Genomic DNA, 21,294 nt, shown 5'->3' on the forward strand with positions numbered 1-21,294 from the left:
AACGGTCAGTAATCCGGTAGTTTTTACGAATCTGAATCAGAGCAGTTTGGGGAATGCGGTCGCGGGTCTTTGCGCTCCTCTTTGGTGCTGTGCTCGCTCCTGTCCTGTAGAGGGCAGTGTAAGAACCCCCCCCCCCCCCCCCCCTGCAAGTACCTGTCCTGCTAGTCTGGAGTACTTTTTCAGTTGGGCATCATCAGGTAACATTGACAGCATTAAAATGTTACTAGATACGTATAGATACGAAAGTCTGAGCTGCTCAACAAACCAGGAGTAATATTACTACAATTATACATGTACATCTTGTAAGAGCGCGAGCGGAGCAGTCTGAGGTGTGATGTGGTCTTCATGAGAGGGGACGGCATCGTGGAGCAGGGAGCGATGGTCCATAACTGGTCAAAGTTGGTCGGAGCTGAGACTCAGAACTTGGGAGGTTCGTGGTCTCCGGTGTGAACCGGAACCTGCAGGACTTCAGTGGACTAAACCAAACCGGGCGGACTGCTTTAGCGCGAGGTGTAACAACGCTTCGAGATGGGCGGGGGGTATTTGATGCTTGGGTAGACCGGGTAGACTCAAATGTTAAAGATGTTATTTTTATATGATAATAACTATCAGTGTAAGTAAAAGATTCTGAAATAAGAAGTGTTAGTATCAAGAACAAAAAATGAATAAAACAAGAACGCACACACGTCCAAGCACCCCCGCTGCCGCGAACAATGGTATGACCCAATCCCGCGGCAGTTGGAGGAGTTTCAACACGCCATGGAGAGAGTAGGGGGGCCCGTTCCAGCACTCGTCGCGTTGTCATGGAAGAGTTCGGGGGGAGAGAGGAGTGAGAGGAGCCGCTGGTGAAGAGCTCTCTGGTGCGGGTGAGTCGCTGCTGGTCAGCGGGGTTAGCTAGCCGAGCCCCGCTCGCTCGCGCTGGTTGACCCTCGAAGTTACCGAACTCGTTTAAAGTGATGCTGCGGTGACGACGCTGAGAGAACCGGGACGGCGAAGAAGTGGTCCTTCACTGTAGAGTTTTACGCCTGAAAAATACCCACTTTAGCATCGAAATGCGTCAGTGGAACATGCATGTTTTGTTCTTCCCACAAAAATGCGCTTCCCGGTGTTCCAGCGATGCTGGGTCTGGAGGAGCCGGACGGGAGGATGAGGAAGACGTGACTACACGTCAGTCATGATGTCATCCGGAGTTTTAGTGCTTCACAGCAGCTGTTGGACTCTAATAGATCCCTTGATGATGATCCACTGCACGGAAGTCTTGATGACCACGAATCAGCTGTAGACCAGAAAACACTGGTTTAGTCTGTAACTGGTCTGTCCCTGTCGCTCTGGTTCCTGGGGTTGACGGTGCCGTTATCCCTGAGATGTTAAGTGGACCTGCCGGTCCGGGCGGACTGGGGTGGGTCCTGCTGCTGGCCCGCCTGTAGTCCTGATGCAGCTTCTGTGTGTTCCTTTACTCATCTGAATGCTGTTATTGATCACGTCATTGTTTCAGCACGGTTTTATCAATAATTGATAATTATAACTCCTCTTTAGACCCACAGTGTGTGTGTGTGTGTGCGTGTGTGTGTGTGTGCGCGCGTGTGCGTGTGTGCGCGCTAAGGATATAATTGTGATAAGATATGAATGAATTATTAGAGACATGAAGACACAGGGATGCGTTGATGCAGTGCCAGTGTTCAGTCCTGTCACGTCTGATTTGAAGCTACTGGAATTTCAGGTTTGTGGAGGCCTGTTCTGACACCCAGATGTGAGCGGCTCTGTTGGAACACGTCTATAAATCATGGCTGCTGGGGCCGACATGTTCAGCAGCCGCCACTTCTTCTCACATGGCAGCAGCTTTAAATACTCGTTTGTTCCCCCTAACAAATGTCTGTCAGAGGGCACAGAGCTGCGTTCCCTCTCACTGGTTCTGGGGCCTGAAATCCACCTTCTACCCAGCCACAGTAGCAGGCTGCTTCATTCACGCAACAGGATTTATTCCCTTCTTCTCAATTCTTTGTCAGTTATTGTCCAGTGAGGGATTTAAGGGGATCAGAGTCGCCGCGCTGCAGTAATTAACCTGATTAATAGACTCTGAGACGTTAATCAGATCAGCCTGGTACCAGCCGGGGGGTGACCAGGCCACGCTTCAGGTGAGCCAGCTGGTCTCACTCCACTCAGACGTTTGTTTTGGAGCCTTGAAGAACCCCATGTTTTCTAGGGTGTCGAGTCCGAGAAAGGACGCATGAGGAGGGCTTGGTTGATTTTAATTAGGGCTACAGGGGAATGGCCTGCTTTGATGAGGCCACTTGTGCTTGCGTGATGTGACCACTGGCTTTCATGTCCATTTGAATGTTCAGTTTTTAGTTGTGTGATGGTAATAGTTAGGCTTTAATCCTGTCTCTGTGGCCAAGCCTTGGGAACTCAATCCTAGTTGTGAATTAAAGGAAATCCGTGTGCTTGTGTCTTGCTTCAACAGTAAACAGGTGTCGATCATGTCTTTCCTCCTCGACTCATCTGCCTCTGATGTAATCTGCCTCTTTTCAGATGCAGGATGGATGAGCTGCCCTGGAGCAGATAAGAAGTGAAGACGAGGCTTCAGAATCTCAACGGAGAGAGAATACAAACACAAGACATCATGTCCACCTCGATAAAGCAGGAGAGAAACGTTTGTGTTCTGCTGCCCAACAAGGACCAGCTGGACGTAGCTGTCGGGGTGAGTGTGGTCCGGGGTGCTGCTACCTACTACCCTCCGTTAGACTGGGACTCATGTCGACTGCCTGTCCTCAGGTGAAGGCCACAGGGCAGGACGTCTTCCACCGCCTGGCTGAGCTTCTCGGAGTCAAAGAGCTGCACTTCTTTGGCCTCACGGTGGTCAGAGGTGAGTCAAGTCCGTTACCCCCTAGCAACAAATCCCAGCATCTCCCGGCACGAAGACAAGACGGTCTAGAAGCAGACTCTCCAGACAAGCCCAGTCTGAAGAGACCCAGCGTCTCCAGCTGGGCACCTGGCGACCGCAGGGGTGAAGAGTGTCTTTTAACAGGTAGAAACATTGAGCGGAGCAGCCGTCTGCCTCGAGCGGTGGGTGAGAAAAGGGCGTGAGGGGGGCAGAGATAGAGGACAGATGGAGGAAGAGAGGGACTCGTCCTGGTCCCTCTGGGCCTGGAGCAGCGTTCTCACCAGAGACCTCTGCAGTATATGCCAGTATAACTGTTCATGCCACATTTATACACCACAAGTTCAGCCAAAACGCTATTTCACTCAAACCCTGAAAATATCAGTCTGCCTCTGCTGGTCTGCATAATTGGTGTAATCCACTTCAGCCGTGGAGCCCAGCTCCGTTCCTCCTGTTCTCTCACTGCGTACAAATACACTGAAATACCTCAGTAATCTTGTGTGGCTCATCTCTTAAACAAGCAGCCGTTTGTTTTTGTGGTGTTGGTCCAGCGATCACTTGGGCCTGAATTCCTGCAATATTAACTTCATTAAGCCTGGAATGCACCCTTGCATTCCTCCCCTCCTGGAAGTGGAGGGAGGGATAGATGGTGGGAGTGGAGGGAGAGGGGAGATAGGGGGACTCCCAGTGACTCACACTCGGTTCTTCTCAAAGCCTCGGAGGTGAAGGGGTGAGTCAGAGTGGGGAAAGAGTTGGGCTGAGTGGAGATGGATGGTGATGAGTACGAGTTGTGAAACCGCTCGCTGAGCGTGATTTAGCTCCGCAAAGTGGAGCAAAAGAGAAAAGGGGGGTGAGGACTGAATGCCCACATCGTGAGTCATCGGACCAGGCTGAGAGTAGTACCACCTCCTTCCTCCCAGCACCGGTGGCTGCTGCTCAGGAGACCCTCCGCTCAGTGTACCAACATTCACTGTCAGGGTGTGGAGGATGAGGTGCCTGACGCTGCAGCTGAAGTTAAACATACATTAACGTCACCATTGTCGCCACTGGCTTCCCCGCAGCCTCGTTCACTAACCGAGGAACAAGGGCTTTTTTTCTCTCACCCTCATTAAACCCATTGTTGGGCCCATTTTACGCTCAGCTGCATTTTTGTTTTGTTTGCTCGGTAACTGTCTGCCTACTTCCTGATTGTCTCCTTTTCTTCCTCCCAGACAATGAGCACATATTTTTAGATCTGGATGAGAGGCTGTCAAAGTACTTTCCTAAGGAGTGGAAGCAGGATTCGGGGAAGGTAAGGAGGCTGAGTAGCACATGTCGACTGGGCTACTGCCCTCAGTGTTGCATTTCATTTAGTGTGACGAAGAGAAGCTGCACACATGCAGATGAACTCTAACGCGCCGTCTCCTCCTCAGGGATCACACAGGAGGCCCCTGCCTCTGGTGCTCTGCGTCAAAGTGCAGTACTACGTAGAGAACGGTAGACTCATCGGGTAGGAGCCTCTACCTCTGCTTCCCTCCTCTGAATTGGCTCATTCTCCTGTTTACCTGTGGTCATTTAAAGGTGTTCCAATACCAGTTTTCCTTCTTGATACAATTCCAATACCTGAACTTCCAATGTCTGCTGATACTGGGTACTGATCCGATACCAGTGCTTAAAACATACTTATGTCTATATTTGAATATCTTATATCTTTAAGAGCTGTAAACTACTAACCCAGTCTCTATACACTTGTAAAACAAATACAAACTGAGAATTGAAGCCATTGAGCTTTTTTATTGTCTAGTTTGGCAGTCACACAAATCTCAGAATAAATAACCCCAAACTGTGAGTGCAGCAACGATCTGGACAGAGGCTTGTTGGACCGACACGTCTCTGTGACCGCTGCAGTGCTACAGCAACTTCAGATGAAGACATTAAAAAGTAAACAGGACTGAATCCTGTTCAAGGCTCCTTCAAGGACTCGTGGTTTGTCAGCCGTGTTCTTCAGCGTGACGCGTCTTCCAACGCTGGTGTTGATCTTCCACAGGTCAGCGCCGCCCCTCCAGGCTAAAACCTTGACCACGGTGCATGTCGCTGTCTTACTGCTGGGACTTTCTCGTAACAAATGTCGCCAAATGCCTGACTTGGTTGCTCTGAAGCTCCTGATCACAGTCGTGTCAGCTGGCAGCACAGCTGCTGCTGCTGATGCTGAAGAGAGAGGAAACCAGTCTTTGGTTGCCTGGTATCGGGTCAGTCCTGGACTTGTGTACTGGCCGAGCTGTCGGCAGTATCCAATGCTTTTCTTATTGGTGTTGGTAGGGGAACAACTCTAGGTTCTTTTCTTTGTCCTCTTCACATCCTGACATCTTTCTCCAACCGTCCTACCCTTTTCTTTTCTCCTTGGTACCAGAGATCGAAAGGCCCGGCATCTGTACTACTCCGACCTGCGGGAGCGAGTGCTGCGGTCCGAGTGTCGTCAGCAGGAGGAGGTGTACTTCCAGCTGGCAGGTTACGCCATGCAGGCTGACCTCGGTGACCACCCCCCGCCTAGGGAAGACATCAGCCCCTACTTTGAACCGAAGGAGTACTTTCCCCCATGGGTCGGTGTCAGGAACTCACTCCTGGTCTTGGTTTGGAATGGAAGGGTTCCTGGCTCATTCAGCATGTCTTCTCTTTCACCTTCCTCCAGATCATCGCCAGGCGGGGGCTCAACTATCTCCTCTGCCACGGGCCCAAGGTGCACCAGGACCTGTGGGGCATGTCCACTCGCGATGCCATCCTCCTCTTCATCAGGGAGGCCTGTCGACTGGAGGATGTACCGGTCACGTTTTACAGACTGCAGAAGGTCATGATTCAAGAGCATAATGTTGCGTAATGTTCTATCGCGCAGTGGTGAACAGGAGGGTTATTTCTTCAGCTGCCTGTCTGACATCTCATCCTTCATTGGTCCAGGACAAGAAGGAGGAGAGAGGAATGGCCCTGCTAGGGCTGACCCTGCGAGGAATGCAGGTTTATCAGGTGCGTGCTTGTTGTGAGTTTGTTACAAATGCACGTCAGTACAAACGGCACTGGAGAATCAGCGTTAGCTCAGAGATTCAGGGAGCAGTCCTGTAAACCTGAGCAGACGTGTGAGGAATGTGTGGGATCACCAGCAGCAGTGGCACGGGGAGATAGGAGCCGTCTCCCTGCACGTCAGTTGTTTGATCTGTCCGTCAGGGGCCATCTGGGGGGGATTAGGCCTTCGGGGCTGCCTGATTAAAGAGCCAACAGACCGTGAGATACCACCAGGACGCCAGGCCTCGCCAAGTCCACTTGTCTTCTGTCAACAAAAGTCCATTGATCATTCATTGATTTTAATTTTAAAGTAGATTACGCACATAGAGAAGAACTTGGTGTCAGTGAGGTCTGCCAAGACTGACATCTGTCAATAATCTTTGTTCTTGTTTGGTGTTGATAGGAGGTGAACAACGTGCGGCAGCTGCTCTATGACTTCCCCTGGTCAAATGTGGGGCGTCTCACGTTCCTGGTAAACGTGCTGCTCGTGTCCACAGATCAAGTGCAGTCAGTATGCATTCAGCTTGAGCTTTGAGTTCTGTGTTTAAAACGGGGTTTTTTTCCACTCAGGGGAAGAAATTTGAGATCCAGCCAGATGGCCTGCCTTCAGCCAGGAAGCTTGTGTACTACACCGGCTCTTCGTTCCGCTCTCGCCACCTCCTGCTGCACCTGAGCAGCAGCCATCGCCTCTACCTCAGCCTCCTGCCTGCCCTCAGACACCTACGCCAGCTGGAGGAGAGCGAAGGTACGTCATGTCAAGGACAACATTAGTGTCAGACAACAAACTTCACTTTAATAAACGTTTAAAAACAAATCATGTGTCCTGTGTTTCAGAGAAAAAGGGCTACAGAGAGTCCTACATCAGCGATGACCTGGACTTGGACCCCCCAGGCAGTGAGAGCAGCCCAGGTTTGTCCCGACTCTCCACCAGCAGCTCTGGTATTGAAGCTGATGCCCGCCAACACAGCCTGTCCACAGAGATGGCCTCCCTGGAAGAGGAGGCCCAGCACCAGGCAGAGAAGTGTTTCGGCTCCACGGCTTGCAGAGTCAGCTCGTCCACATGTGGCACTGACGCGGGCAGCAAGGCTCCCATGGAGGATGAGGAGTGGTGCGAAGAAGGTGAGGGGAGCAAATGCTGTCCTTGTCCTTGCTTGTCATGGGAGTGCAACTGTCTGTCAACCTCCTGGAAAGAAGTGTGTTGACTCCATGCAAACTCCTGACAAGGTGACGATCCTGGAGGAGCAGGTCAGGGGTCGATCCCCATGCCTCCCTAAAGAAAGAGGCCTCAGACTCCAACTTTAAAACCCAAAGAGGCGCAGCTGGCAGAGTTCTGAAAGCTCGCAAACGCGTCACTCAGGGACCGACAGGCCCCACAACACCTCTCAGTTCTAATCTATCTTAAGTTTCATTACTTTTAAACTGTTTGTTTGGTTTAAAAAACAATTATGCCTTAAATAAGCTTTTTACTTTTATGTGGAATTTGATTTGATTTCCTTGAATCATCCCCTGACCCGCCATCTGTGAATGATGGCCCTCTGGGGGGTCCCAATCCCCACTTGGGCACCCCTGAAACAGTCTGTGTGTGTCCTCTTCATCTGGAGCCGATAGTAGTTTTGACGCACTCCTCTGATCCGATGCGCTGGAACGTTTTTCCAGAAATGGCGAGCAGCGTTGGAGAGGAAGTTCTGGTGGACGATCCTGACGACATGTTCCAGCTGGCTGATCGTCTCACCGGCGTATCGGTGGATTGCTCAGCCCTCCCCGCAGACACGCCGTCACCAGGTGATCATATTCAGGATCAGCAGTGACATCTGTAGGTTCGAGATGCGTTGGCTGTCCTTTTTGTCAAACCGTCCTGATAACCTGACGTGTGTTGTCCAGGGGACACCGTCTATCCCTCCAACATCGAGGAGCTCAGACAGCTGCGCAGCCCCGAGACGCAGCAGGTTCGTTGCATTTGTTTGCCTCCATCAGAAACATTTGGTGCATCACTGATCTTTCTCTTGCCCTCCTGTCATCATTTTAGACGCTGAAATCTAAAGCTCAGGTGAGTGTGGACCGGCACAGCCAGAGTCTGGACGACGTCCGTGTCCTCCCCCCTCAGGCCCCTCTGGGGACCACCCTACCACCTGACTCCTCACACAGCTACACCTTTGGGCTCACGGACGCATCGACAAACACCCCCGCAGATAACAGCCACACCCCGTTTTTACCCTGCCTGGAGAAACCTTCCTTCTACGGTCGCAGGTCTACCAACTGCCTGTCTCTGGACCTGCTGGGAGACGAACACTTCCTGGAGTTCATTCTCTGAACACGCTAAGGCCACACGCGCCTCGTGCCTGTGTGGAGAGCACCATGTGACCCTCTCCGTGTTGTCGGGGGATGTGTGCGTTTCTAGATTGCCCTCGTTTTTCTAGCATGTGTGTAACTGGATTAGAAAGCTAATCCAGCAACAGCTCAGTCACCGCTGCATATTTATTGATGTTATTGTATATTTGTACATATTACTTGGAATATTTTATTACAATTCAACTTCTCTGAGCAAAAACATTTTAATCATTTTCACTTCATGTTGTGTAGCATCTCTGGAATGTTTCAGTCGGTTGACATGAGGACAAACGTGGTGTCTTTTTACATTTAAAGGCTGTCGCCGTCTGGACTGGTCGCTCATGCGAGCGCTTGTGTTGAGCTGGTTTTACTGGGAGGGAACTCGGAGGCCATGGTGCCAGGGTTTAGGCTTCTGAATTCCTCTCTTCCTTTTTTAATCTTATTTCATACAAGTGTCCTGTACTGTGAGCTCTGCCTGGCTGTTCTTCTTCCACAGCAATGTAGCAACTGGTGTGGAACACTGAGCCTCCTCCCAGCTGGTGATGCGTTCACCCACAGCCTCGCCTGCTCCGCTGTCCTCCGGCTCTCATAATTACTACAGAAAGTATTCATTGTAAAGCACTATTTCTGTAACTGTAGTATATAATGAATCTGCAGTATTTTTGTATTACGTAAACCCTGAACAAAGAGCCTCTACCATCTTTTTCTCAAATATAATTTTCACTGTTTTGTAAACGACAGTTGGCATTCAGAAGAACTTGTGTTTATGTGATCCCAGCGGGGGGGAATGTCACGGAACCCTCCTCCTGGATCCTGAGAACGGGTCACTTTTGTCAAACCTAGCTTTTTTATGACAGTGGGAATAAATTCTGCCATATGATGAAATCAAGTGCCTTCTTTCATTTGGATTCCAAGATGAGGAACCTGCTGCCTGGGTGGGACCCTGAGGTTCGGGTTGGTTGAAGTTCTGGTTCTAGATGAGCTCGACGAGGGCCAGGCCACTAACAGGAGGCCTCCGGCGAGGAACTCCGACACTTGGATGGAATTAAGATCATCTGCACACGGACTTCTTTGTATGCGATACAGTGACAATAAAGGCGTTTGACCTCGATCAGAGGTCAGATATCGTCACGTGCAGCTGTGACGGGACAGTTCGAGTCTAATAACCACTCGAACATCGTTCCTCATGTTTCGGGTGGTTCTGGTTGGTTCTTGTGTTCTAATTCAATCAAAACTTCAGTACAACTCATGTCTCACTGCTGAACTTCCACCAGTGGCCTCCGTGAGACGACGTACCTACTTCTCGCGAGAGTCTGAGATGACGTTTACGGAAGCACGCGCGTGCGGCTCCAGGACGAGCTTCCTCCGGGAGTGGGAGTTGGTAATGATGAACGCGGTTCTGGTGAAGGCAGTTTTGTCGGCTTGCCCCAACTACGAGCTCTTGCTGGAGTCTCTGCGCTGGCCGGACGGGTCGTGGCCGGGCACCGAGCAGCTGGAGGCGGTGACGGCGCTCCTGGAGGGACTCGGGCCGCTGATGCTGGACTCGGACCCGCGTCCGAGTAGCCCGGCGACTAGACAGCGCGTGGTGGGTCAAGTCGAGTCGCTCGTTTGGACTCAGTGTCTCCCTCTCCTGACCCGCATTTCAGGGGAAGGCGGAGGGGCGCGCCGCGCGGAGAGCTCCGCGGCTGTCTGTCGGCTCCTGAGCGTCGCCGTCCCGCTTTGCGGAGAGGCGGCGGCTGGGCGGCTGGCCCGGTCCGTCCTCCAGTCCCTCCAGCTGTCCGAGGAGGGGGGACTCAGCGTGGAGCTCGCCAGTGAACTCATGGCTGCTCTTCTACCTTCTCTGTCTGAAGATGAGCAGCTCACGTCCAGCACGTTGTCGTCAGCCTTGTCCTGCATCAGAACCCTCCCTGACGTTCCCAAAACCACCGTCCGGCTTCTGCTCGCGCTCCTGGACCGCAGTTGCGGTGCCGGACGCGACAACATCCGCACGGTGGTTTTGGATGATCTGAGCAGCTGGCACTGCTCCGCCCGCTCCGCTGCGGTGACGGAGCGGGTCCTGCTGTGCTTGACCGCCCTGTCAGACCACCTGCTGGAGCCTCGCATCCATCCGGAGCCTCGCCTGAGCCCCCAGTTCTGGAGGATGGTTCAGGATGGGCTGATACACAGAGACAGCGTGACCCGGAAGAGAGCGCTCTTCCTGCTGAAGAGGTGTGTGACCCTGTCGGAGGAGCGGGGGCAGGGCTGGCCCCCCTCCCCATCAGCGGACGGTAAGAGACAGTCGAGTCTGTGTGACTGCTGCAGCTGCTCCGGTTCCGGACCTGCCTGACCCGTGTTCCTGCTGCAGGTGAGATCTTCTTCAGATGGGCCCCTGAGAGCAGGGGGCTGCTGAGAGAGTTCTGGGAGGACTACGCTCTGGTGATGGAGACTCTGGAGGAAAACCAGGTAGAAAATCCCACCTGACGGATTGAGAAGCATGTTGGTGACGTCACAGCTGAACGGCGCTGCTGCTGCTGCTTCTCTCTGCAGGTTCACGTCGTCCGGCCAGTTCTGAACAGAATCGATTCACTGGCTCAAACAACAGCCAATCACAGTCAAGGTCCGATTCTGCTCCTGTACCCCAAAACGTTTAAAACTCAATTTTCTATTTGCAAAATTGAAAGCGTGGTCTTCACTGTCACTGATTGTTGCCACAGAATTAACTATTAAAGACCGAGCCATGTTTGTGCCCCCCCCCCCATTCTCAGGTGGGGGTCTCCTCCACCCCTCCTGGCTGCTGTGTGTCTACCAGCGAATGTTCCACAGTGAGAATAAAACCCTCATGAGGGAGGGAGTGTGTCACCTGCTGGAGCTGCAGCTCCCCCGGCAGCCGGCCTTCACTTTGGCTTTTTCTCAGGTGAAAACGCACACGCACACGCACACGCATCTTCATTTACTGCCATCAAAGTTGCGTTCGCTGATCATGTGGTTCTCTGACCTCTCTCCTCAGTTTGTTGTTGGACCTTTTATGGACGTTCTGTCTGAAACGTCACTTTTCCACAAGTGAGACTCAAACATCATGGAAGTGAATTCTGTGTTCGTGCTGCTGCACCAGACTGAAGTACTCCTCTCTACATTTGAAGGGCGGCGGGCCAGAGTGTTGGCGATTGTCCCGAGCTGGTTGCTAAACTCCAGGTCTTCCTGACCGGCTTCTTCAGCAGCCTGCCGCCAGAGGAGCGAGGTACGGGGAGAGTGTCCGTTGACGCCGCACTTCTCTTCTCCCTCTCACTGTGCTCATGTTCCAGGTCAGGTGTTGCTGCAGATGATCCAGCAGCTGGGCTCCAAGCACTGGTGTGCGGTCCCCCTCCTCTTCCTCTCTCAGGCCCTGTCCCAGCTCCCTCCCAGCCCCCTGCTGGGGGCCGACGGGCTCGCCGCCCTCAGGTGGTCCAGCACTGTGTTCACGTTTGCTGTTGGTAATGGTTGTTTTTGATGCTTGTGTGTGTGTCTGTGTGTTTGTGTGTGTGTGTTGCAGGGAGGTGCTGCGTTGCACCATGATCACACACCAGGTCCTTCTCAGAGCTGCCGCCCAGGGCTTCCTGCTGAAGAGCGCCCTCTGTCTCCTGGACGTGGTAAGAACGCTCGTGTGTGCAGACCGAGGCAGAGTGAAGGGTCGGTGACATTAAAGGTAGCATGATGAAATCGGCACGTCACCTGGATCCGCGCATATTGGTCATCCTTGAGTATGGTGTTGGAGCGCGCGTCAGCTGATCATCAGTTCTTATAAACAAAGTCAACAACAGATGATGGGAAACTGTTCAGTATAAAAGTTAGTGAGTTTCTAAATGTTTTGGAAATAAAGGGAAACTTAACTAGCATTAAAATGTTGACATGTTTTTTCAGAATCTACTCTGATGAATATCAGCTGGTGGCCAGCTTAGCCGTCAGATATCAGTCTGTTGCTAGAAGATCCAGTACCCTGCTTCCCTCCTTGGCTTGGCTGCAGTCTTGTTACCGTTAATCAGGTTGAAGCTTCTCAGCAGTGTCAGAGAGACTAACGTTGATCCTCAGTTGAAGATTTGGAGTAGAACAACGTGAGACAGCGGCAGCTCTCCCTCTCCACCTGGGACAAGCAGCAGGTGTCATGAGCCGTCCTCTCCTGTCTTTCCAGACCACTGTGACTCTGGAGGATGTCTTTACATTCCTGATGCATTTCCGGCCGGATGAATCCCTTGGTAGAGGGACGGAGCTTTGGGATCAGGTATCAAAGAGACAGACATGAACGCAGCCCCTGAGAGCTGAGGTGGTTGACGTGTTCGTCTCCTCACTGCAGGTGTGTGTGTGGCTGTCAGACAATGAAGGCTCTTTCAAACCCATGGTTATTGATGAAGATCACATCGGTGCTGCCAGAAACAAAGGAACCATCAGAGCCTACATTCAAAGTGAAGTACACAACTTCCTGAGAGTCCCGGCAAGCACAGGTACGTCCTAGTGAGACGGGTGACGTTGATGGAGTGAATGATTGTGTCTGCTGACGCAGTGTTAAGGTTCTGCTATTGAAGCCTGTAGTCGGTCTGCTCAGGCCAGACAGAGAGGATGCCTGACTCTAGAGAGGCTGATCAGCTTGCCAGGTCCATCCTGCTGTGTGCGGACATGGAGACACGTCCACCCGGAGCAGACATCGGCCACCAGCTGGAGACGTTAGTGTCTCCGCTGCTGGACACGCTGAGCAGAGTCGGCACCAACATCTACCTGCCGCTACGCAAGAGTGACAAGAGCCTGCAGCTGGTGCTGCGACTGCTCCAGCTCGGAGGAGCTCAGCGTGTCCCCCACCATCAAGGTTTGTCATGTGAACACTGGTTCATGGTCACGGCTGGTAAATCCGCCATCGTGAATGTTCATATCTGCTGAATAAACTGTGTGTGATTTTTGTCTTTGTTCTCCCCGGTAGATGAAGTGATGGCTGCGATTGAGGGGCTCATTTTTAAACTTGTGGACCCCATCCAGGAGTTCATCTTGAGGCGGCTGTGTGGGGAGCTACAGGAGGTGAGCACCATCAAGATTAGCGCTGTAAGGCTGATGCATCTGTACTGCTTGGACGTGACGCAGGTCCTCTCGCCTGCTCCAACATTCCTCTCAAGCTGTCAGCCCACATGGCCTGCAGATCTCAGTCTCAAGCTGAATCACAGGGCAGCAAATGTCGTGTGGTAGTTCTGAGGAGAAACTTGCGATCAGCAGCTCTGCTCTGACGTGTGCGTGCTGTTGGTTTCTCACAGCTGTGTGACGCGGAGCGGGCGGAGCTGTATTTATGTGTCCTGAAGCAGCTCAGCTCGTACACTGGTACAACGCAGCGCCACAGTCGGACACAGCTGGCATGTTTCCCTCAGCTTATCAAGTACAGCCTCCAGACCCTGCAAGAACCCGGCCGACAGGTACAAAGCTGAATAGTGATCCTACGGGAATGGAAAGCTGTTGTTGATGATGGATCACAGTTCTGCTCTTTGCAGGTCCCCACTGTGGCCAACCAGATAGCGAAAGCGGTTGCTATGGCGTCCCTCTCACTGGTGTGTCATCTCATGGAGCAACAAGTGATTGACATGCGATCAGACACCAATTTTCTTCTGAAATCCCTCAACGAGCACTTCTACTACCCAGCGTCCTCTACCTCAGGAAGCCCTTCACCTTCGGGACGCCTCAATGAACGTCTGCTGAAACCTCACACAGATGACACGTCCAGGTCAGTGCCGCTTGATTGCATCAATATCTGTCAAGAATAATTTTCACACCAGCCTGGTGGGATGAGGTGTACTCACTCTTCCTCAGTGACGTGGGAGGGCCGAGTCTTCTGCTGCAGGACTGGGGACGAACAGCTGCGCACTTCCTGCGGGACCAGTGGATTTGCCTGAGCGTTCTGACGAAAGCAGCTGTGGTTCCCAAGGCCTCAGAGTCGCTGAAGGCGGCTCTGAGCTGCAGCGTGGAGGCACTGGCTCTGCTGCCCAGTGACCTGGTGCTGCCTGTCCTCACCTTCACGGAGACGGTGCTGCCACAAGTAAGTCCCGGTGTGTTTTGGTGAACTTGGCAGGATGAAGGAGTGTCTGAGTGTGACAGCAACTGCTGCTCATGTGTGTTTCCCAGTTAGTGTGTGATGAGGAGGCTCTGTGTGTGGAGGCGGTGACTCGGACCTGGGAGCTGGTCCAGGACCTGAGCACTAACGCTCATGACTTCTGGCCGGCCCTGAGGGGCTTCATCTCCATGACCTTCCACCAGAAACTTCTCAGTCTGACCGACAGTCAGGCTCCGACGCTCACAGCAGCCATCAAGCAGGTGATCACTCAGAAGTGGGATTCTTCACTGTCGACATCCACTATTATATAATATATGTACGTGTGGTGGTGGTGTGCACCGTTTTGTAGATCGCCATGGAGCTGATGGAGCTGTCAGAGTCTAAGAGTGGCGTGTTCAGCGTGTTGATTCTTCACTGCTGTCAGACATGGCTGCCCGAACATGGAGACAGCGGCGAGGACAACTTCTCCAGTGTCTTCAGTCACACCAACATGCTGGCTGAGGCTTGTGTGTACGGACCGGTGTTCAGGAGAGACCAGCGGTAACTATGGCTACAGTGCAGTAGGGTGTCAAACATATTTCACAGGACTTTCTAAGGTGTTTATCCCTCAATAAAGGCTCGTCCAGGATGTCCAGACATATGTGGAGCGGCTGGGTGAAGAGTGCCCTGCTAATGCTGTGGTAGCAAGGTGAGCTGCAGTCTCCATCATGAGGTTTCACATATGGCCACTAGAGGTCTCTCACACTGTATATGAGCTCACGCTCCATCTGTTCTACTCCAGTGACAACAGGGACGATCAGCTGCCTCGTACTTGTGCCCTGGCGTTCCTCAGTCGGCTGGATCCTTCCATCCCGCAGCACCAGAGACTGATGGAGGAGCTGGTGATCAGTCTGGTGAAGAAGGTAGATCTGTTCAGACTCTCCTTCATCACGGATCGGAACCAAGCATCTGTTCTAATAGAACCTCACGTAACACCATCTTCTCTCTTCTCTCTTCTGTCCCTTCACCCGCCCCCAGGATAACAGTATATCAAAGTCAAAAGTGCGTTACTATAGCAACTCCCTGCAACATCGTGTCAAAAACAGAGTCTGGCAAACACTGCTGTTGCTGCTGCCCAAACTCAAAGAGGTGAGACGGTGGCGCCCGATCCCCCAGAACCAGCCGACTGCGCAGCTTCACGGGATTCTCTGCTCCAGAAGCATCCCTGAGCAGCACTGCAGCTGCGTGGCCTCCTGCGGTTTTTCATCACATTCAGAGGATTGTGTGTAGTTGTGACTTTTTAGTGAGGAAATTACACACTGAAGACTTGGCCCAGCTTGACTGACATCAGACAGTCTCGCCTGTTGGCTCCACAGCATCCATTTTAAAAGTGTCTGTCCTGCAGCAGCACTAGTAGTAGTAGTAGTAATGGTAGTAGTAGTAGTAGGCTTAGTAATACTAGCAGGAATTATAACACAATACAGGTGTCACCTCAATTTGCTGGGTATGAGACAAGAAGTAAAGCTGCAGGACACCTGGTGACACCGACAGTCAAACGGATGATAACCACTCAAATTGTGTCTGTGTGTCTCTATGTTTGTGTGTCCGTCTGTATGTGTGTGTGTGTTTGTGTCTGTGTGTTCGTGTGTCTGTCTGTATGTGTGTGTCTTTGTGTGTGTGTGTGTCTGTATGTATGTGTGTGTGTGTGTGTGTCTGTATGTATGTGTGTGTTTGTGTCTGTGTGTTTGTGTGTCTGTATGTATGTGTGTGTGTCTGTATGTGTGTGTGTGTGTCTGTATGTGTGTGTGTTTGTGTCTGTGTGTTCGTGTGTCTGTATGTGTGTGTTCGTGTGTCTGTATGTGTGTGTTCGTGTGTCTGTATGTGTGTGTTCGTGTGTCTGTATGTGTGTGTGTGTGTCTGTATGTGCCTCTGTCTGTGTGTGTGTGTTCGTGTGTCTGTCTGTATGTGTGTGTGTGTCTGTATGTATGTGTGTATGTGCCTCTGTCTGTGTGTGTGTGTGTTTGTGTGTCTTTCTGTATGTGTGTGTGTGTCTGTATGTGTGTCTGTATGTATGTGTGTATGTGCCTCTGTCTGTGTGTGTGTGTCTGTGTCTGTGTTTGTGTGTGTGTATGTGTGTCTGTATGTATGTGTGTATGTGCCTGTGTCTGTGTGTGCGTGTGTGTGTTTGTCTGTATGTGTGTCTGTGCGTGTGTGTGTTTGTCTGTATGTGTGTGTGTGTGTCTGTCTGTGTGTGTGTGTGTCTGTATGTGTGTCTGTGCCTCTGTCTGTGTGTGTGTGTGTCTGTCTGTGTGTGTGTGTCTGTATGTGTGTCTGTGCCTCTGTCTGTGTGTGTGTGTCTGTGTGTTTGTGTCTGTATGTATGTGTGTGTTTGTGTCTGTGTGTTCGTGTGTCTGTCTGTATGTGTGTGTGTGTGTCTGTATGTGTGTGTGTTTGTGTGTGTGTGTGTCTGTGTGTTCGTGTGTCTGTCTGTATGTGTGTATGTGCCTCTGTCTGTGTGTGTTTGTCTGTATGTGTGTCTCTGTGTTTGTGTGTGTGTTTGTCTGTGTGTGTGTGTGTGTGTGTGTTTGTCTGTATGTGTGTCTCTGTGTTTGTGTGTGTGTTTGTCTGTATGTGTGTGTGTGTGTGTGTGTTTGTCTGTATGTGTGTGTGTGTGTGTGTGTGTGTGTGTGTCCAGGAGTTTGTTGCCTCTCTGCTGACCAGTGTCCTCCAGGCTGGATTCTGCAGTAACCAGGCTTCAGTCAAGTACCTGATTGAATGGATGATGGTTCTGATCCTGGTCCGCTGTCCTCGGCACATAAACAGCTTCTGGTCCTGCTTCAGCACGGTGAGACAAGGACACCAGAACAGGTTTTATTAAACCAAGATCGAACTCTTTGATTATGGTTGATTTTTTTTGCCCCGCAGCATCATGACGGAACCAAGACCAGCATCTGCACCTTCCTGTCAGTGCTGGTGCACTTTAGTGTCCTTGTTCCTCTCCTGAAGGATCCGGTAAAGTATTTGTGTCTTCTAACATGACTACTCAGTATCTACATCATCTTCTCCCTCCCTCTCTCTCACTCTCTCCCTCACTCTGTCTGTCTCTCTCTAAGGCAGTGCAGTTGGTGAAAGCACTGGACGTCATCCTACAGTGGTGTTTCAGCCATAACTTCAGCGTGCGCCTGTATGCCTTACTGGCCCTGAAGAGGGTGTGGAGCCTGGTGGAGGTCCGAGGAGAGGAGGGGGTGGAGGGTCTGGAAGGGCGGTCTGCTGTAGTCCAGGCCTGTCTGAGCCAGGCTGAGGCCATGCAGAGCAGCGGGTGAGGACACAATTGCAGCTCTGCTATCGTGCATTGAGACGGAAGTTATCTAACCTGGCGTCTTCCATCTCGCCGTGCAGAAACGCTAACAAGAACTGGACAAGGATCCAGGAGCACTTCTTCTTTGGTGCCTTTCATCCCATCCGGGATCACAGTGCTGAGGTGTGTTGGTGTACCTGCTGTGCGGATGAAGTCATTCCTGCAATACAGTGACATCACATCATGTGTTTTCACTTTTCCTCCTTTCCTAGACTATATTCTATACGTTTCCTAGATTGTCTGGGTTGGCCGATGATGAGTGGATTCCACCCTGGAAATTTGAGAAGCTCTCATGTTTCTCTGAAAGTCCAACTTTCCCTTTGAGGAATCCTGTTCCGGACCTGAACCAGCTCCAACCTGGAGACTGGATCCAGCAGGACAGAGGTGCAGCAGATCCAGCGAGCTAGCAGTGCGACAGAAATACCGTCATCACGCCTCGGCTGTTTAGAGTCACCATGTTGTTTCCTCCAGGCGAGGAGGAGAAGGAGGAGCGCTGGGCCGAAGTGCAGAAGAAGATTACCCCGTGGAGGCTGAGGATCCAGGAGCAGGACCCCGAGCTTCAGCTGGTTCCACAGCAGAGAGCAGCTCGAGTGGGCAAACAGCCGGGGGGGGCCCTGCTGGTGGTGGCGTCACTCATCGACAAGCCCACCAACTTAGGAGGTGAGGAGCAGGGCTGATGTGCTGCTCTCTCAAGCTGATCATGAGAACCCAGATGTGTCCTGAGAGCTCTCATCAGAGCTGCTTCAGGGAGCGTGCAGCCCTCCTCCCGTGTTGTTGTCTCAGACGATAACAGCCTGAATGGATGTGTTTGCAGAGGAAAAGAGCCCTTCTACAAACTAACATTGGTGCTGTGACAAAAGGGACAACATTAGCTTTTCCCATCTGTAAATGTTTAACTTACATGGAGGCTTTTTTTAACCTTCTGTGTCCGTGATAGACAGGTAGACATCAAACATGCTGAGTCATCACTGCCACAGATGACTCGGGCATTCAGTCATCGTCCCCTAAAAACCTATTCAGAGTTTTCCTGTTACGCATCCCAAATGATTTTCTTTTCCTTCACTGTGTGTGTGTGTGTGTTTGTTTGTGGTGCAGGTCTGTGCAGGACCTGTGAGATCTTTGGGGCCAGCGCTCTGGTGCTGGACAGCCTCCGCCACATCAGCGATAAACACTTCCTGTCCCTGAGCGTCTCATCGGAGCTGTGGCTTCCTCTCCTCGAGGTGAAGAGCATAATTTCCCTCCCCCTTCATCATTAAAGTCTAAGAAGAGTTTTGCCCGATGGAACACACGGCGGTTTGGTTCTAGGTGAAGCGGTTGTTGCTTCATTTGCAAAATGTTTCTGACGGATTGTCAGCCATCTTTGTTTTGATTACGTTTGCTTCACGACGCACAGCTTCAAATACACAATATACACGTCACGTATGGACAGACTGCTAACGCAACCGGTTCATACGGTCATGAAAACCTGGAAATGTCATGGAATTTGAAAACAGCATTTTCCAGGCCTGGAAAAGTCATAACTCATACGTTGATATCAGAGCAGCTGTGGTTCAGTGGGGAGCGACTGAGGAAACATCTGATAGGGATGTACTTGAACACACGTTTGCAGCGAACATGTGCTTTGTCATTCATCTGAGGAAAGCATCTGCTGGTAAAGTCTTTTTTTAATGTTCATGACTTAACAGACGTGTCAGAGAAGGCGGCCCGGAGCTCTGCAGTCAGAAGCTAAGTGTGTCCTGTTGTGTTACTGTGCAAAAACAATAGTGTGTGTGCGCGTGCGTGCGTGTGGCCCTCAGGTGAAGCCCTCGGAGCTCTCTGACTTCCTGCAGCTGAAGCAGACTGAAGGTTACTGCATTGTTGGCGTGGAGCAGACTGCCAACAGCCAGAGCCTGCAGGACTTCCACTTCCCTGAGAAGACGCTGCTGCTCCTGGGGTACGACTGCACTAAAGTCCTGTTTTCCATCACCTTCACACAAATAGTAATGTCCTCGGCCCCCAGAGACGCTCACACAGGTGAAGGTGTGAGCTGAAGAGCTTAATCAATGTTATCTCGCCTGTTTGCCGTGTTTCCCGGCGGGCCTGCTCCGCCCCTCGTCATCTCGTGTCAGGACATGCCAGGCTGTAATTGGCTCTCCCAGGAGAGGAGAGAACGATGAAGGCTGCATGAACCTTCACCTCCGTATGGTGTGTGAGCATGTGATCGTCCCTCCTGAAGGACAGAGACTCCAGTATTTATCTCGTCTCAGTCCTGTTCAGTCACGGCGGTGTGAGGCCGTCGGGGGCTTTAACCCGGCCTGTGAGGTGAATCTGGAGGTCTGTGACAGCTGTGCAGCACAGCGCCGCTCTAATCTCGCCCTTACCGCCGCAGTTGCTCTCCAGATGAATGTTGCTCATCCCATCAGTGTAGCAGTGTGCCGCCCCCCCGTGAACTCCTCACTGCCACTCTCATTACCTCTCCATGTTTGCTCTGCAGGAGCCGTATCGTTGGATCTCAGCCTGGAGTGGCTTGATTACTTGTTTGAACAGCTCTCGTGGACACACGAATCGTGTGTGAAAGGGTTAATCCTCATTATTACAGTGACTTCAGAAAATGAAGGATTAACTCTGTCATTTGTCCTGAGGGCTCTTCAATTAAATCAACTGGGAGGCATTGTTCAACCAATCGGAAGCTGAAATTATAAAGTGCCCAAAAAGGTCAAGCTGTGCGTTGTAGATCAGGATTCAGCTGGAAAGTCTTGACTGTCATTTCAGATTTAAGTGAATTATGTCTGAGTGCTTCATCGTCTCTGCTTTGTCTGCTAGAAAGGAGTTGCATTTACAAGAGCAGTTCTTTGGCCAAAAGGTCAAACCCTGACGGTGCCGTGCAAACGGGACGCACTCGGGCTTCTCTCCTCACATCTTCATCATTTCTCTAGAGATGCTTGACGCCATGGAGCTGACTGGCTCTATTCCTCTAACTGGCAGGGACCCTTCTCCTTCCCTCCTCACAGTAATGAGCGGGAAGGGATTCCGGCCAACCTGCTCCAGCTGCTGGATGTGTGTGTGGAGATCCCTCAGCAGGGGGTCATCCGCTCCCTCAACGTGCACGTGAGCGCCGCCCTGCTGATCTGGGAGCACACACGACAACATCTTACCTCCAGCACTGGGGAGGTCAACTCGAGACCCAACTGAAGACGCGGTGACCTTTGCCCTCCTGTGTCTCTGCTAGCAAGGGTCAGCTGACACGCTTCATCTGTCCAGGCTGTGAACGGGAACTTCTGTGTTTGAAAAAACAGTTACTGTCATTTTCTGGTGCCTCAATAAAACTGATGAAGGAGATCAGCAGGGGCTTCATCTGCTGGGGCCCGTCTGTGTGGGGTCCCCTGAACTGTGTTGTGTTTATGAACTGGAACTGAAGACTAAGCATGCATACATTATTTGTATCTAAATATATTATATTTATTAGTGTGTGTGTGTGTGTGTGAATACTCACACTCACACAGGTAAATATGTATATGTACAGCTGCTGTTGTCAGTAGGCAGATGCTTGTGTTTATTTATTCCAGGTCAGTTTAATTTTTATACCTTTGAGTAAAATACACGTTTGACATTGTAATCTTTATTAAAATGTTTCTCATTTATTATGGACGTGATGTTACTGATCAAAGCAGAGACTGTTTGCATCCTCCTCTCCATCCCTCC

At 51.4% G+C, this 21,294-nt stretch overlaps 2 protein-coding genes across 5 annotated transcripts; both read left to right on the forward strand.

Moving 5' to 3' along the window:
* The first annotated feature begins 718 nt into the window (after positions 1–718).
* On the forward strand, positions 719–9,116 carry LOC147248019 (FERM domain-containing protein 6). Of its 2 annotated transcripts, none has more exons than XM_086180901.1 (14): positions 719–866; positions 2,530–2,698; positions 2,773–2,863; positions 4,090–4,169; positions 4,291–4,367; positions 5,268–5,457; positions 5,547–5,702; positions 5,810–5,875; positions 6,315–6,383; positions 6,482–6,656; positions 6,746–7,030; positions 7,568–7,693; positions 7,793–7,857; positions 7,938–9,116. In XM_086180901.1, exons 2-14 carry the CDS (start codon positions 2,621–2,623, stop codon positions 8,220–8,222), a joined length of 1,743 nt encoding a protein of 580 aa, XP_086037027.1. In that variant the 5' UTR covers positions 719–866; positions 2,530–2,620; the 3' UTR covers positions 8,223–9,116. The 2 variants fall into 2 exon arrangements, with proteins under 2 accessions (XP_086037027.1, XP_086037029.1); XM_086180903.1 differs by having other exon boundaries at positions 719–860.
* A 451-nt stretch (positions 9,117–9,567) lies between these two features.
* Positions 9,568–21,234, forward strand: tarbp1 (TAR (HIV-1) RNA binding protein 1). Of its 3 annotated transcripts, none has more exons than XM_086179794.1 (29): positions 9,568–10,506; positions 10,584–10,681; positions 10,766–10,835; positions 10,933–11,132; positions 11,226–11,278; positions 11,359–11,456; positions 11,521–11,656; positions 11,748–11,844; positions 12,384–12,473; positions 12,546–12,693; positions 12,795–13,052; positions 13,164–13,258; positions 13,489–13,644; positions 13,705–13,949; positions 14,036–14,261; positions 14,348–14,536; positions 14,626–14,816; positions 14,893–14,964; positions 15,058–15,178; positions 15,294–15,404; positions 16,951–17,100; positions 17,181–17,267; positions 17,369–17,574; positions 17,655–17,736; positions 17,826–17,997; positions 18,085–18,273; positions 18,709–18,833; positions 19,410–19,546; positions 20,604–21,234. In XM_086179794.1, the coding sequence occupies exons 1-29, from the start codon at positions 9,624–9,626 to the stop codon at positions 20,782–20,784; spliced, it is 4,866 nt and encodes a 1,621-aa protein (XP_086035920.1). In that variant the 5' UTR covers positions 9,568–9,623; the 3' UTR covers positions 20,785–21,234. The 3 variants fall into 3 exon arrangements, with proteins under 3 accessions (XP_086035920.1, XP_086035922.1, XP_086035921.1); XM_086179796.1 differs by having other exon boundaries at positions 10,984–11,132; positions 20,604–21,233; XM_086179795.1 differs by having other exon boundaries at positions 13,720–13,949; positions 20,604–21,232.
* The last annotated feature ends 60 nt before the right edge of the window (positions 21,235–21,294 follow it).

This window comes from Aulostomus chinensis, chromosome 16 (assembly GCF_037954235.1).
Source record: "Aulostomus chinensis isolate RoL2024-O1b breed Wild chromosome 16, RoL_Achi_v1.0, whole genome shotgun sequence".
Classification (NCBI taxonomy): domain Eukaryota; kingdom Metazoa; phylum Chordata; class Actinopteri; order Syngnathiformes; family Aulostomidae; genus Aulostomus; species Aulostomus chinensis.